The 16,029-nt window shown below is 38.4% G+C and overlaps 1 protein-coding gene across 1 annotated transcript; it reads right to left on the reverse strand.

Annotated features, from left to right (window-relative positions):
* Positions 1-807: 807 nt before the first annotated feature.
* Positions 808-14,794, reverse strand: LOC106957567 (motile sperm domain-containing protein 2-like; the record flags this gene model as incomplete). The annotated part of the gene is made up of 7 exons (XM_015048957.1): positions 808-1,309; positions 2,104-2,206; positions 2,663-2,783; positions 3,340-3,436; positions 3,549-3,642; positions 9,291-9,406; positions 14,549-14,794. Coding segments are annotated over 7 exons (930 nt in total), but the record flags the coding sequence as incomplete, so codon positions are not given.
* Between the last annotated feature and the right edge of the window lie 1,235 nt (positions 14,795-16,029).

A 16,029-nucleotide genomic window follows, 5' to 3' on the forward strand; every position in this document is an offset into this window, starting at 1 on the left:
GTTGTTTGGTTACATAAAATCCTAACAAATAAATTAATGTTGGCGGCTGTAAAAGGGATCTGAATACTTTTTCAACGTACTGTAGCCTGAAGCCTTCAAGAGTCAAACATTCAGTGGTATCCGACGAAAAAATAAAATGGAATTTTTTACTTTTTTTTAAACAATCAAAGGAAGATTAGCTTTCTCACGTTACACGAATCACTCCAAGTGGCAACCACTCACCGCAAACAAACGGCGGTTGTTGATTTCAGTCATCTCTCGGGTGTGCAAACATCTAATAACAAGCTCACTCCTCACACCCCGGCTCGCGTCCTGATTGCTCCGAGCTGGATCTTGTTAACGATATCAGCGCTTCCCACCAAGATACAAGTGGGTTGTGCCACGTCCTTGTGCTCTGCCAGTAATTGCTTTGGTATTTTTAGTTGAGTTTAGTGTTGGGGTAATTAAAATAAAATGAGGTGGTGGAGACGCAGTTCTCTCCTGGGCTCCCGGGTCTGAGCGTGGAGAAGTTTAGTAAGGTCATTCGCTGCAATGTTTTCAATTACAAAGCTCCTTTTTAATGGGAGCTTATTAAAGTGAGGGAATAATTTTGCATAACCGGGCAACTTTAGTGGCTGAAACAGCTAGAGCTGAAGAAGAAGGCGGGTATTTAAATGCCATCTTTAGATTCATAACAAAGACTTGACCAAAAAAACAAAAACAAAACAGTAAAGGTTGAATAAAAAGGATTTATTTTATAATATGTTGGTTTAAATAGATTTTTTGTAGATTCAGACATTATATATATATATATATATATATATATATATATATATATATATATATATATATATGTATCTCTACATATACCTTATTATGACTAATCTTTCAAACAAATTCTAATAAATGTTATTAATTTAAATTATGTTTTCATGATCAGCCACAACAGAACCTATCAATCCATTACACATTAACCTAGCATGTGTAATCTCTTAGCTCCGCATGGACCGACACGTCTCGATAGTCAGCTCCGCTGCTCTTCAGGACGGCGGCCAGTGGGGCCTGGGCGGGTGGAGCAGAGGACCGGCGTCCCATCACGCGGTCAACTGTGGCCCGGCCGGAGCCGTCAGCGCCTCCCGGAGGGCTGACAGACGCAGGTGGAGGTGCCGGCGGCAGGTCAGCTCGGCCGCTGAGCCGTACCCAGCAGGTAGAGGCACAGCAGGTTCAGCGCTAGCAGGACCAGCACCAGCCCAGTGAGAACCTTCTGCACCCACAGACACGAGTTCATTTTCTGCTCCAGTCGAGAGTTGCAGGCCATCACTCGCATAAGCTGGTTAAAAAAATAAAATAAAATAAAATAAAAAACAGCTGGAGTTAGGGTTGGGACTGCATATCACAATTTTATCAGCAAAAAATATTGCTTGCATAGGAGTCATGATGCATTTGTGCTTTGTGTGCAGGTGGTGTTTGTTAGAGGAAATTAAAGTGTTCTGGTGAAGTCATAAAGAGCCTGTGCTGCCATGCAACCAGGAGGTTTTACTGCCACCATATCAGCTGCCCCATGTCTGTTCTTTCAGGCAGGAAGCGTTCCGATAACAGGAAGTCTACAGCAAAGTCTCGGTTTAATCCAACTGAGGTCGTGCTGAGTTCAGAAAACTTGGCAGCATTTTTAAAACATTAGAGTTAAGGTGAAAATCTACATTATGTAGTGAATTAACCCTTATATTAATACCGATGATGCTAAAGTCCGTGTCAAATGTCTATACAATTTGTCTCGATAGTAACCAGAATTTTTTCTTTCCCCCCTACTATAAATAATTGACTGCCTCTGTCAGGAAAAAGCTAGAAAAATAAACATTTTAAATGATTATGATAGAACAGGCTGCAGGCGTTTCGTTTGATCAAATTGGACTTACTTCTGGGATGAAACAAACAGCACACTGACGTCATGCAACCTTTGACTGTACTTGGCATTAATAACTTCTGAATGAGCTGGAGCCTAAGTCTCTATGTGTCCGTGGTAAACTTCAATAGTAATGGCACCTATGCCTTTAGCTTACGCCCAGTGATGCATGCGTAACGGCAAAGTGGTGGCGTTGTGAAAATCCTGGCATCAGAACTCACCGTCGTGCTCAACTCCTGCTGCCCGTTGGTCGATGTCTCCCCCAGGCTGTCCCTATGAGGGACGGCTGCCGACTTAACACTGTCCAGAACATGACAACGCAATCTGCAAGGAGGTCAGAGTCCAATGAGCAGATGTGCAAAACCGGCCCCACTTGATCAAAAAGGTACTTAGAGATCGACATGAAAACATGTAAAATGTGTTAGAAATGTGAAAATGTGTCTTCTTTCTCCTCGAGAGGAGAAAGAAGAGTAGTAAGAGGAAATTTGGATTCAAATTAACTCTCATATATAGACTTAGTATGATTAATTCCTACTGAATTAGTCAACTCTGATATGCAAATACAGCTTAGTAAATTAGAAAATGATCAAAAAGTTGATTTACTATAGGAATTCACAATGGACAAGGTCTTACTGCTCATTTATGGATGGATAGAAAGCATACATGTATTAACCGTTTTCATTTTCATGTTGACTGGTGTTTTACAATTATGTAATTGTCCTCCACTCTGTCTACATCGCATTTTATCAACAGGAGAAATAAAAGGAAACGAATACACACCGGTGCTCCATGATTTTGTTTTTTTGGACATCCTTCCAGAATTGAGTGAGTTCTTGTGATCCAGTGTTTTCCATTTCTGCAGCCATGATCAAAAATCTATCTTGTGGCGAGGCCTGGGAACCTGCACAGAACGCATCCATAAAACCATTTCAATAAACTATTATGGTTGATTTTGTAAAAAGTGGTGGGAGCAGGTCTGGGATCTCATGATTTTTGCTGGCAATATAACTTTTAATAAACCAAAGATATCGATGAATTGTGCTGTGACAATAAATGTGAGAATTACCTGGAAAGTAACAAAAATCAGTGGCAATAAAACTGACTTAAATTACAGTTTGAAAAACCTTTGTAAGGAAAAGAAGAAGAAAAAAAAATCAAGACAGCAGCATAAAAACCAAGGTAACAGCCAGGTTTGCTGATTCTCCTCAGATACGCTCAGCACATCAAACCTCAAACTGACGTGTCGGTGTTTGAAGGTTGCACTTTGGTTCAACTCTCTGTCAGCTACTTGACTGTTTTGTTTTGGGAGGGGGAGATTCTTTTATCTCACCTGAAATATGCATGTCGGGCAAAGAAAAAGTGACTGCCTGCACTTTGGGGAAGGTAACGCAGTGCAGCGTTTGATTATTCTAAAGCTCAGCTGCTGCGCATAGCGTGCAGAGCGTTAAGTGCTGTACCTCCATGCAAGGACACCACTATGTCCACCGAGGCCCCCGGTTCACAGCTGCTGCTGCTGGGCTTCACCCGGTACTTCTCGGGCGCCGTGGTGCGAACCTGCGCACGCAGAGGCACACGGGGCTCGTTAATTAAACGTTTTGATTCGTTACCAAGCGCGACGGTGTGATGACTCTCTCGTAACGCCAGAGTGAAATGATTTCACAATTACCTTAAAAGCCACCTGATTTTTGGTGACGTTGCTCAGAATAATAAGGCATTTCTTCTCGTTCTCACCGGAACCAAAGCTGAGCTCCTCAGAAGGACTGAAGCAGAAAAGAGATGGAGAAAAAAAAAAAAAAAAAAAGGGTTTTTGTTACAACTACAGCACAAAAAAAAAAAAAAAAAAATCATTTGAATCAAAACCAGAGGCTCATATATTAGAAAATGTGGCAAAAAAACAAAAAAACAAAACAGCCTCGGTTTTCATTTGTCACTCCACACGCTTTGTTATTAAATCTTATTACATTCCGTTCTGGTGCATTTCTCGTTCCTTGGCGTCTGTGAGGTCTAATTATCTGGGGATATGAACCTTTTCCTACTAACCACCATGCCTTCCCTAAGGGACAGTTTCTGTGGAAATGTGCTATAAAGAATAAAAATGGAATTTCTTTGTTTATATATTGGCTACAAACTATATTTTGCCTCACTGTGAAGGGAGGGGAAAAAATAAACGGATCCTGACTATTGATGTGTCAATCAACATTCAAGAAATAAAGACATGAAGAAAAAAAAAAATTCCTGAATCTTAAACTCAGTTGAATGAAAATGGTATTTATAGCACCCTCCATACTTATTGGCCAGTCAATTTATCTTTTATTAGAGCAACATAATTCTACACTAAAAATTCTGTAAAAACGTCACCCTTTGCTAATCGGGCCAAAGGACATCCGAGGACTATCATACAAAAAAGAACAACTTGAGCACAACCCGTTTATTATACTTGGACAAATAAAGCAAATGATTTGTTTAAAAAAAATGGTTTATATTCTTTAAGTGTTTTTCTCTTATATTCTTAAGAGAAAAACTGAAGCAAAACAGAAAATATTTAACAATACCCAAGGTAAAGTGTCTTTCAACATATTCATCTTATTCTCTTGCCAGAAATAAACTCAATGGTGAACTTGGTTTTTCACTGCAGAATTTCTTCACCACTCAAATTACAATACTGAATTTTTCAGTGTGCCACTATACTACCGTGATAAAAATAATTAACTCACCTTAAAAAAAAAAAATAAAATATGAAGATAATTCAAAACAAGACTGCTCGGTATAAAGACCATGAACTTTTTCTAGTGCAGTCCTTAGGTTATTGGTTGTTGAGCTGTGGTCCAGTTTAAATTAACAGGAAATAATAATAATAATAATAATAATAATAATAATAATAATTGTATGTGGGTTTTTAAAAAATCTACCAACAAAATTAAGCTATACGTTAATATAAATTACATAAGTGATGCAACTTCCACGAAAAAAACAAAACAAAACAACAACAACAAAGAAACACACACACAAAAGTAAATGTTCCCACTTTAATTTCTGAACTTATCCCAATGGAAAGTTTATTAACAGATGGGTATTTTTGTTTATTGGAGCAGAAAATCTAAATTTGGCATGAGATGAACAGCCAACAAAATAGAGCAACAAATTTTATAGCCAAAAGGAGAAAAACAAAACAAAAAAAAACACAAAAAGCCCAGTGCTTTATAATTTAGGCACAACGTTCTTTTTGCTTTCCTTGTGATGAGGAGCACCTAATTTGTCCTCCAATCAAGTTTACAGCAGTCCAATTTGCAGGGCATGTGATTAGACCGACTTGGCTTCAGTGCACAGTGAACACTGGGGACCTAAGCTTTGCAAACAAGGAAACCAGTATAGATTTTAATATTTTATTTAAATGCAGCCTAGTTATGCTCCATGGCCTAAAACTGCCAAGAATAAAGCCTTTTTTTCCCCTCTCTTCTTAATGGCCTTGTGTATTCTTTTCTCCCTTCAAACAGCTGTAGAAACAGGCTCAGAGCGAGCCTAGGAACCTCTGGCAAACACAAGATCAAAGACCACTACTCTCTTCTGAAGCCCCCAGCCTTGAATTAAAAGCTAACAGAGCTCCGAAGTATAACTGCATTTAAGGCTCGGTTTAATCGGTTTATCTCTATAATTCACAGCTCAGAGCAGTCAGAAATCCTCACTTCAAAGCCGCCACACAGTGGAAACAGAACTCGGCTGACATTATTCTTGAAAATGACATCATATAGTATGAGGTTTAAAACAAAACAAAACAAAAAAAAGTTGCAGCACTTGAAACAAATTGATTTGAATGTCAATAAATAATGGATTCAAATTCCTATGAAAATGTTCCTTTTTTTATGTTTTTGCAATATTACATGTTGGTGGAACACAAGTTGCCCATTATTGTGAAATGGTAGAGTGATTTTATTAAAACATGTTTTTATTAAAACAAACAAAAAAAAAATGTTATTTTGAAATCAGAATAATTTTCTTCCACTTGACAATCACAAATAAGACATATTAAAGTTTGCGGTTGTTCTGTGAAAAATGTTTCAAAAGGTCAAAGGGTAAGCCTCCTTCTGCAAGGCTTTTTCTGAACGACTGTGTGCCGTGAAGGAAAAGAGGATCCTGGCGCCCCTGTTGAGTGGTAATTAATTGCTTGCCGGCGTTTCTTAGTAGAATGGGTTTCAGCGTTTGATTTACAACACCAACTCATTTTTAATCAATGAAAGATCGACTGGAAACATCCTGGATTCCTGCTCGCGTCTCACAAGATCAATCAGGGCAAAAAGGCAGAAAAACATCAATAACGACCTGAAGCGTCAAGTCGATGTGTGAAAAACTTAACTTTTTGCAACCAAAAGAGAAAAGAAAAAAAGTGCATTTTTTTTGTGCACCGATTCAAATTACAACTATTTTACTCCATCTATGCATTCTATAAGGCACCAGTATATCAATTTTATTATAAACATTTCCTTCAAAATGTTTTAGAATGATAATATTTGGCTACTGGGAATTTCTTCTTCATATGTTGTGAGCAAAGAACAAAAAACATAAACTACATTTCCTTCAAAATGTTTTAGAATGATAATATTTGGCTACTGGGAATTTCTTCTTCATATGTTGTGAGCAAAGAACAAAAAACATAAACTACTAAAATAACAATTAGCACCGGGATAATAGAATAAAACAATCACATGGTAACTAAGATGGCTACCCTGGCTTCAGGTCTTACAAATGAGTTTTAAATCCAGCATAGAAGCACATTACAACACAGCCTGATTACAGCTGGAGATAAGATCCAGATAGGTGCTATCATGCCTAACCGTTAGTGCTGCTAGGTAAAAGCAAACCGATACGTTCTGCCCTATTTGCGCTGAAATGAAGCAGCGAGGAGAAATTCTGCAGGGGCCTGAACAAACACTCAGAAATGGGTTAAAACTCACAAAGGGATTGTGCATTAATTGTGCGCTCAGCATGTACCGTTTCAGGCTTAGGTTTTAGCATGTGAGCCCGTTTGCTCAGATCGTCTTCTGAAACACTTTTCAGAAGACGACTACAACATGGCCAGACTGGATAAATTAATATGTCCCGGTCTTATTTTTTTTTTAAAATGTGGACAAAGCTCAATTATAATTCCAGCTGACTCACACAGTTAAAATCAACGTCACCAAAGCTATGCAGAAGTGTGGACGTTTTTTTTTTTTTTTTTTTTAAAAAAAAAAAACCCTTCCCCTTTTGTTCTTTTTCACTCTCCAGTTCTTTCATACTTCCTGCTACAATTACTGTTATATTCATCAACAAAGAGCACAGTCATTTTCATATACGACCTTCATTTGTATAGCAACGGCGGAAAATTTCCGTGACAGTTTTCATATCGTTACGCTCAAACACGGACGAGAAAATGGTCTTTGTGAGACTTCCTGCTTTTGTAGGTGTGATGAAAACAGTTTGATGTGTCGATAGTTGTGCACACGGAGTCACGAGTAAAGTTGGCTTGGCTGCAAATATAAATGGAGCAGTTTTCTATGTCATTTACATGTACAGCGGATATGAAAAGCGTAACCACGACTGTTGGAAGGTCGGGTCTTAGGGACTCATAAAGGACAAGGACACCAGAGGGAATTATTTCAAAGCTTCTTTGTCTTTAATGTAACATTTATCTGGTAAATACTGATACTAAAAAAATTAACAAATCTATTGGGAAGGAAAAAAAATAAAAATAAGTGTAGTAACTGGTTGCAAAAGTGTTTGCATCCTTTACCAATACTCCAATTAACTATTCATTCAGTTTCAGCAATCAGAATATTTTATATCCACTGTATAGAAATATGGATTAATATGCTGGATTGACCTGCTAGAAAACTAGCAGCAGCATATTTATATTCCCACATGGGTCCATAGCATGATGATTCAGAGTGACAGACAGCTACGCTCTCTGATCCATCAGTTTCTTGTCAGTCTGCATGACTTCACACTTACTCCTAAAGGACTGTTTGTTAAAAGGAAGGGCAAAGACGGAAAGGACACAAGCTAAAAAAAGAAGAAAAAAAAACAAACAAACTGGTTTTTCTTAGGTAAGGACCAGATAAAATAATCTTGAAGTAAGCATCCAAAACACAACACTTTGCAGCACTTTAGACTATTAGAAGTTGATAAAAATTACAATAGACTAACATTAAAACAATGAATATTCACCAAAAACTAAGTTTAGTCTATCTTTAAAGATCCAAACTTAAAAGTAAAGCAAGAAGACAAGGAAAAGCTGCAGTTTGTCCCATTTGGTCTGGGTTTTTATCCATTTAAAATATTTATACACATCTATGCCATCAACCATTAACCACCCTTGATAACTGATGTTTTCAAACCTAAGAAACTCAATACCTTAAATGAAAGTCTTTCGGCCAACCGATTTCCTGCATTTTGGGAGATCGATACTTAGATGTGAATCTGATCTCTTATCCCCCGATCTTGGCTACGTCAAAATAAAATCCTAAAAATGCAGTTAACAATAGTCACCCCACTGTTGCTAACTCGGCGACATTCTTGATATAGTTAGCAACATAAAACAAAAACAACAACAACAACAACAAAAAAAAACTATTGGTATTGACCAAAATTGGAATCTGAAGGTCAGGCTTTTTAAAGATCGGTAATCGGCGATCAGCCAGAAAACTACAATCGGTGCACCCCTAGTGATTACAGATGGATTATATCCGCTGGTCATAAAAAAAAGATTATATCCAATCAATCTACAGTTAAGATGTTGTTTGCTTAAGACAGGGCTGTCCAAAGTCGGTCCTCGAGGGCCGGCATCCTGCATGTTTTAGTTCTCTCCCTAGTGATAGTAACAACCTCCTCAGCAAGTCAATGTTCTCCTTAGGCCTTCTAACGAGCCATCGTTTGATGCAGGTGTGCTAAACCAGGGAGAGAACTAAAACATGCGGGATGCCGGCCCTCGAGGACCGACTTTGGACACCGCTGGTTTAAGATATTAAAAAGGGGTAGTTCTAGTTCTAGAGGCCTCACAAAAATATTCACACCACTGGATCCACGTTTTTTCATGCTACAACCACAAACTCAAATGTATTTTATATGTCCTCCCAACTCCTGTATTTAGTTGAACATGAGGACTAAAAATGTAGTTAACAATAGTCTCCCCACTGTTGCTAACTCGGCGACATTCTTGATATGTCGCCGAGTTGAGGACTGGTCAACTCTGACCAGTCCTCATGCCCCTCCTGAGGAAAAGCCATGATGCTGCCTCCTCCGTGTTTCAAGGTGGGGAGGACGTGTTCAAGTTGATGTGCTCCCTTAGTTTCCCATGCTATTTATCTTATGGGAGACTAATAAATTATCTTATAAATAATATACACATAAAGTGAGAAGATAAAGCGGGGCCTACCTAACATCTAGCAGAAGACCTTTGAAGGTGGTGAGCGGCTTCCTGACTCCTTTCACTCTCACGTTTGTGTCTCTTTCACCGTCCTCCGACCTTAAGCTTTCTTCTAGAAAATTCACCTGAAACGGAAAAAGACCACATAGTTAGAAAACACAGAAAAGACACAGAATGTAATCATCGAAACCTCGCCTAGCATCCCGTCTTATAATCAAACATTTGACCTTTGGCCTCCAAGTAGAGGTCTCTATGAGTTAGTACAAGAAATCACAGTCAACTTTAATTAATAAGCTACTCTGTGAAAAAAAAAAAAAAAAAAAAATGAAATGTCATCGTTACCAGAATGAAATCCTAATAGAAAAACTTTATTTTTACTTTGTGGATGTACTGTCAATCAGACTCCTGAATTTTGCTCTTGGCAGCATCCAGAGAGAATGGAAAAATAAAACCAAGCATATCCATGAAAATAAGGAACCAGTGTAACCCTGTAATCTCATGACTTTTGACATTAAAAAAAAAAACAAAAAAACCTCATGAACCAAAGTAGGTCATTCGGGATAGAGTCATGAGATACCTCACACGGGGGAGCAGCAAAAGGCTCATGAACTTTGACCCGAATCCTTCCCAGACAGAACACCGACCACACAAAGGCTGACTAGACAGGCAGACGTGCTACATGACCGGCTGAGCCTTTAAAATATATGGATGCTTGAGCCACAAAGAATGTACAGTGGATGGGACAGTGAAAACATCAGGAGACGGTAAACGAGAGTAAAGGAAGGAGCCAGTTGGGGGAAATGCGTGAGCAAACACTGCTGACTCAAAGGGGAAGTGTGTATTCCCAGTTTATAAGCTAAAAAATTTGCAAAGTTGTGTCTCCCTTTCTTGCAACTGCATCCTAAAAAACAAAACAAAAAAAAAAAGACATCAGGAGATTGTCAGCTTCCAGTTTGATTATTTATTGAATTTCAAGAGAAAACTCAACACAATTATGTAAGAATCACATGTAAAGTGATTTGAAAAGTATAACAACTTCAAATTAGAGGGAAAAGTAAATGCTTAAAAGGAGATTGCACTTTATTACAGATACTGGAATTAAAAGTACATTGTAGTGATGAGAACAATCATTGGCCCCATTTCTGACTCCCGTAATACAATTTCAAAAATCCATTATAGATTAATAGGGAACAAAAAAATAGAGGGCAATCTAATACGAGAAACAAATTAAGAGGCTATAGCAGAATGAAGAAATTAAAGATCATTATAAAAGAAAGACATTTAAAATGCTCTTTCCATACATTGCACAATAAATGAAATGAATAGACAACTGACTTGTATTTGAAATGCACATGGTCAAGTATCCTTCTCTGCGCAATACAAATTAAGGCACACAGCAAACACTGTCAACACTGTTAAAAACTTTCAAGTTTCAGACTTGGCTAGAGATAATATCAGATTGTAAGGCACACAAGGCTTACATTAAAAAAGCAGCTTCAAATGGCAGGTTTGATTAAAGGATTAAGTGCTAGGGGTTAATAAGTTAGTCTACTGTAATAAAACAATAATTATCTTAGTAGTTATTAATCGGGAGGTTAGATGAGACAAATAATGTGAAATATTTATGGACATCAGGGAGTGTGCTGACCTTTTATAAAAGCTAATTAAACCGTGAAATGTGCGTCTCGCTTACATCGGTGTTTCCGAGGCGTGCAAAAAACCCCCAAAAAACAGCCCATTAAAAAAGGCATCATCCGGTAATCACAAGGACGCAAATTTGTTGGGGCCAAATTGGAAATGTGAGGTCCATGACGGGCGAAGGAATGGGCTCGTGTAGGAGCGGTGGTGGGAACTTGGGTCGACTTTAGCGGGAGGCGTACTCATGTCACATGAGTACAACCTGCCTCTCCAGCCTGCAGAGATCTTCCAGACATGGAGCTTCTGCTGTGGTTGTGATCCTAAAATCGCTTTACCACAGCCAGCCCTTGTTTCCGCAACCAGAAAAGGGAAAAAAAAAAAAAAACAACAAAAAAGAAAGAGAAAATTAGCTTAAAGGAGCCATTAAGCCATCAGTTCAGTGCTTCTGGACCTCAGAGGACATCAACCAGACAGATGGTTGATGTGGGGAAGGTGGAGGCGTGTCTGAAAGAGACTTTTATTCATTTAGATAAGATGGATCAGAAGGAAAAGAATTAAATGTTGTGCGGAATGTGCTCAGACGAGCTCAAAGCGCCGACAGCCTGTTGTAACAACACAGAACCACATGTTTAGTCACACTTACGGCAAGAAATTCAACAACAACAAAAAAACCCGACACTCTACATTAATACTTTTATGCTAAAAGAAAAAGACCAACTAAAACCCTAACCTGTCAGTCAGTCAGCATTCCCATTCCTTCACCAATCTTTCATTTCAACCTTTTCCTTTAACTGGTCATCCTTGCTTTAAATACTTATATCACTTATAAAATATGGGTTTAGGTATGACCCTACAAAGTAGCAGAGTCACACAGCACCGCCACACCGCTGCTGCAAACTGCCAGTCAGCTGACTGAAAGAGGCTTCTGCACTTTCCTCTTGTTTTTCCTGCCTGTCTGGAAATACTCCCAGTACTGAAAAAATGCACAGAATCCTGTTGTGGAAACTAAAGAAGAACCTTCCCCACTATTATTATTAGCTTGCTTTACTTCTATTAAGCGCAAGGACAAAATGCATATGATTCTCCAGAATAAAAAAAACTGAAAGCTTTGACTAGATGCCTCTAAAGAGGAATTACCATATAATACTACAGACGCTTTCCGCCAAGAGGAGGTTGTTAATAACTGGGGCCATAATTTGGTGATGGAAGCAGCTCAGACTACTGTTGTAAATGATTGCAGTTTTTCAGACGAGCTGCTCAGTGACTTTTCACCCTGAATATTCAGGAAATGTTTATTAGATCATCTGACAGCCTTATTTATAGCCTTCCTTCTGACATGCACTCGGGAATAGATTACTTTGTTTCTGAGGAGTTTCCTAAGACTGATTGTGTAAATATATTTTGACAAGCTAGCGAGAAAAACATCTTCCTCTTCCTGACATGGCTGACTTAAATAGTCTGATGCGTGGAGGACTTTTGTGCTTTTACATAAAATAATTAGCTCAAAATAGCCTTTTGTCAACTTGTACTCCTTTTGTGTATCCATGTACTTAACAGTTGTTTATTGGTTTACGTCTCTTGGTAGTCTGATAATTCTGATAAATTATGGAGATAAATGGTCATAAAAAAGACTGAAATCTCATGTATTATTTAATAATACTGTGTGCATTCTTTTTCAAAAGTTTTCCATCCCATTTTCTATAAATGCGGTTCTGATTCCTGTTTGGATCAGTCAACTTATAAAATGTTAGAGATCAACGCTGAGCAATCTCCTGCTGGCAGAAATTATTCAATGGAGTCAAATAACTCAGCTGTCAAATCAAGCATGAAAAGAACAAAATGAGAAACAAACGGGGTTTCATAATCCACTTGAAACGTCTCGCGGGAGACAGCGACTTTCTGGACCAAAAAGTCAGGAAAGAATACTGCAAAAGTACAAAATGACTCAAATAAAATAATAAGAAGAAACGATTTAAAGACAGCAATGTAACTTTTAAGAACAAATAGGATTCTTTTTCCCTACGAAGAGCACAACATAAGCTCAAACCTCAGCCTGTAGATTACACTTAGGCTGACAAGTAAATGATGTGGCTTGCTTTAAAAGTCTTAATCTCTTGTGAATAATCAGCGTGGCAGCTTTTTTAACAATCGGATCATTGTTTGTCCAGTAAAGCCTTGTGGGAGTAGCTCTGGCTAACGTGGTTCGTCTCATGTAGACTGCAGCTCAACCTGCTGTGTGTCCACATATCTGTGGACATATTACAAACCCTGACTCTCCCTTTGTCATTTGAATCCTCTATGAAGCTGAATATAGCAGTCAAAAACTTACAGAAAAAATGGAAAAAGTGTAAGTTTAATCTTTTTCAAATACGACAACGTATATATACAACGTTGTAGTACTCGCTTGTGTGTTGCAATTCTAGATTTTTCCAGACTTGATTTTCCAGAGTTCCTGGCAATTTTAGCCAATTTTTAAAGTATAAATACTTTCCATATGAGTTTATGGAAAATGTCTCTGAAGACATACACATAGATAGATGCACACATAGATAGATTATCATGGACAAAATGATAATTAGAAAGAGGAATGATGGATAAAAATGATGGTTGGATAAAAGATCGCTAGGGAAACATATAGACTGATGCATGAACACAAATCTTAAGAGAATGAGGGAGAAAAATAGAAAAAAGTCTGGAAACATTTTTTTTTCTATACTCCCATTATACTTATTCCACACTAATCCAAAATTAGAATCATATTCCAGAGTTTTACAGCTTGCGTAGAAACCCTGTAAATGTGTCCACCTTATGTCGTTTATTAATTTACGGTTTGTTTTCATAAAGCATCTTTCAAGGAAAAAAAACGCAAAAGGAAGCATAAAAATATCGTGACAGGAGATCTGGGTAATCCTGACGGGGAGTCAGAAGAGAATCTGTGACATACATGACACGAGCTGCAGGCTGTCTACATCCAGGGTGCAGCAATGAGAAACCGTACTGAGAAGGAGGCGACAGCAGCTTTAACATTTCCAGGCTGCAAGCCGTCTCAGTGATGCCGCTTCATGATGCGGGGAGGAGGAATCTTTTGACAGCATGGAAGAGCTTAAGTAACAGACCCTCTGTGGACACCATGAGGAACTGAAGAGCAGCAGCGTGCCTGTGAAGGCTTAGCTGGATTTAATGCAAGCCAAAAAAAACCCCCTAAAGAACAAACTCAACAGACACCATGAAATACAGCTTACTGATAATCACATAGCCGGCCTGATTACACTCTGAAATCTGGAGGTCCTGACTAAAAACAGGACAAGAGGAGTTTAAAATGTGCAAAGTCACAACCTGGTCACCTCTGTCTGAAATGAGTCAATCTAAAAAACTAAAGCCGGGTGCTGCTAAATGTGTCGGAGTCAAATAAATCACACTTCGTTCTCAATCATATAAGACGATACAACTATGACCCATCCAAAATCAAATTCATGAGGTCCAAAGCATAATTCTAGAAAACACATGGTGCAGCTGAGTCTCATATGTATACTTTTGCAAGAAACTAACATAATTTCTTTTTGTCATCATTTTGGGTTTTCATAGCAAAAATAAAAAGATTTATTCGATGTATTCACGAAACAATTTACCTTTTTGGGCTTTGCCACGATCTCGGAGTTGAAGCTGGACTCGAGGGCGTCTCGGCTCTCCATTTCACCCTCTTTGCTCTCGGCGTCGTCCTCGCCCGCCATCGGCCCGTTCTCGCACAGCGGGGTTTGGAAGTCATCGTCCGGAAGAGGCGGGTACGTGTACTTGAAGTGGTCCTGGAAGAAAGGGGGCACATCATCTTGCTTACTGCAAATCTGGCATGTAAAGTGCAACTGATGGGTTCCAATTTATAATTATAATATTTTATGTCTAAATTAAACAGAAAGTTATTAACTTTAAACGTGTCAGACGGGAAAAAAAAAATTGCAAAGGGAAGATGTTTTATGATGTAATGAGGTTAATAGATTCACAAAAACTACACGACCCATATAAGAGGAAAATATACACTTGATCATTTTTTAGCAATTTCTAAAATATTTTAACATCATAGCAAAACATATAGAACCTCGCATCATTAGTTGTAGTTATTGAATTTTTTTGTACTTTTTCTTACATTAAGACCACAAACCTACATGTCTCTTTGTGCGACTGCATACATCAGAGCAATATGAAGCAGGACATAACTGTAAAATTATAGAAAAGAGGTTTATGGTTTTCCAAGAGCGCCTATGGACAAAAATATGCCATGCAGTTGTATGTCATTTAATCTCAGTATAAAAGCCGCCGTTTTGTGAAAAACCTCAGAGGTATGTTAGAAAACATCAGAGAACAATTAGCAATATGAAAACTAAGGAGCACAGCAGACAGGTCAGACGTAGAAATTATCCAATCGAGTCAAATAACTCGGTTGTGAAATCAAGCATAAAAAGTACAAATGAGAAACAAACGGGTTTCATAATCCATGTGAAACGTCTCGCGGGACGTTTTACACGGAAACGTCAGGGAGAGAGTTGAGGAAGTTCAAAGTAGAGTTGGATTACAAAACAATACTCTAAGCCAGGGGTGCCCAAGTCCAGTCCTCGAGAGCTACCATCCTGCAAGTTTTAGAAGTATCCTTACTCCAACAGACCAGGATCAGCTCTACAGAGGCCTGATAACGAGCCATTCATTTGATTCAGGTGTGTTGAAGCAGGGATGCATCTGAAAGTTGCAGGATGGTAGCTCTCGAGGACTGGACTTGGGCACCCCTGCTCTAAGTATTGAACAGTTCACTGATCACTGTTCAAGCCATCATCCAAAAGCGAAAAGGACGATGCACATCTGCCAACCCAACGACGGGTAGAAAACAAGCTATCCTGACAGGACAGGCAGGTTATTATTAATCAGAATAGCAGCAAGCCAGAACAACCAAAACATACAGCCAAAGCACATTATTGAGCTAAAATGGCCTAGACCAAGGTCAAACCAAAAACCAGTTATATATCTGTATATATATATATATATATATATATATATATATATATATATATATATATATATATATATATAAAAAATAAATAGTGTGTATATATGTGTAACAGAA

The sequence above is a fragment of the Poecilia latipinna genome, unplaced genomic scaffold, assembly GCF_001443285.1.
Source record: "Poecilia latipinna isolate Pla-1442-1.1 unplaced genomic scaffold, P_latipinna-1.0 Scaffold916, whole genome shotgun sequence".
Lineage (NCBI taxonomy): Eukaryota > Metazoa > Chordata > Actinopteri > Cyprinodontiformes > Poeciliidae > Poecilia > Poecilia latipinna.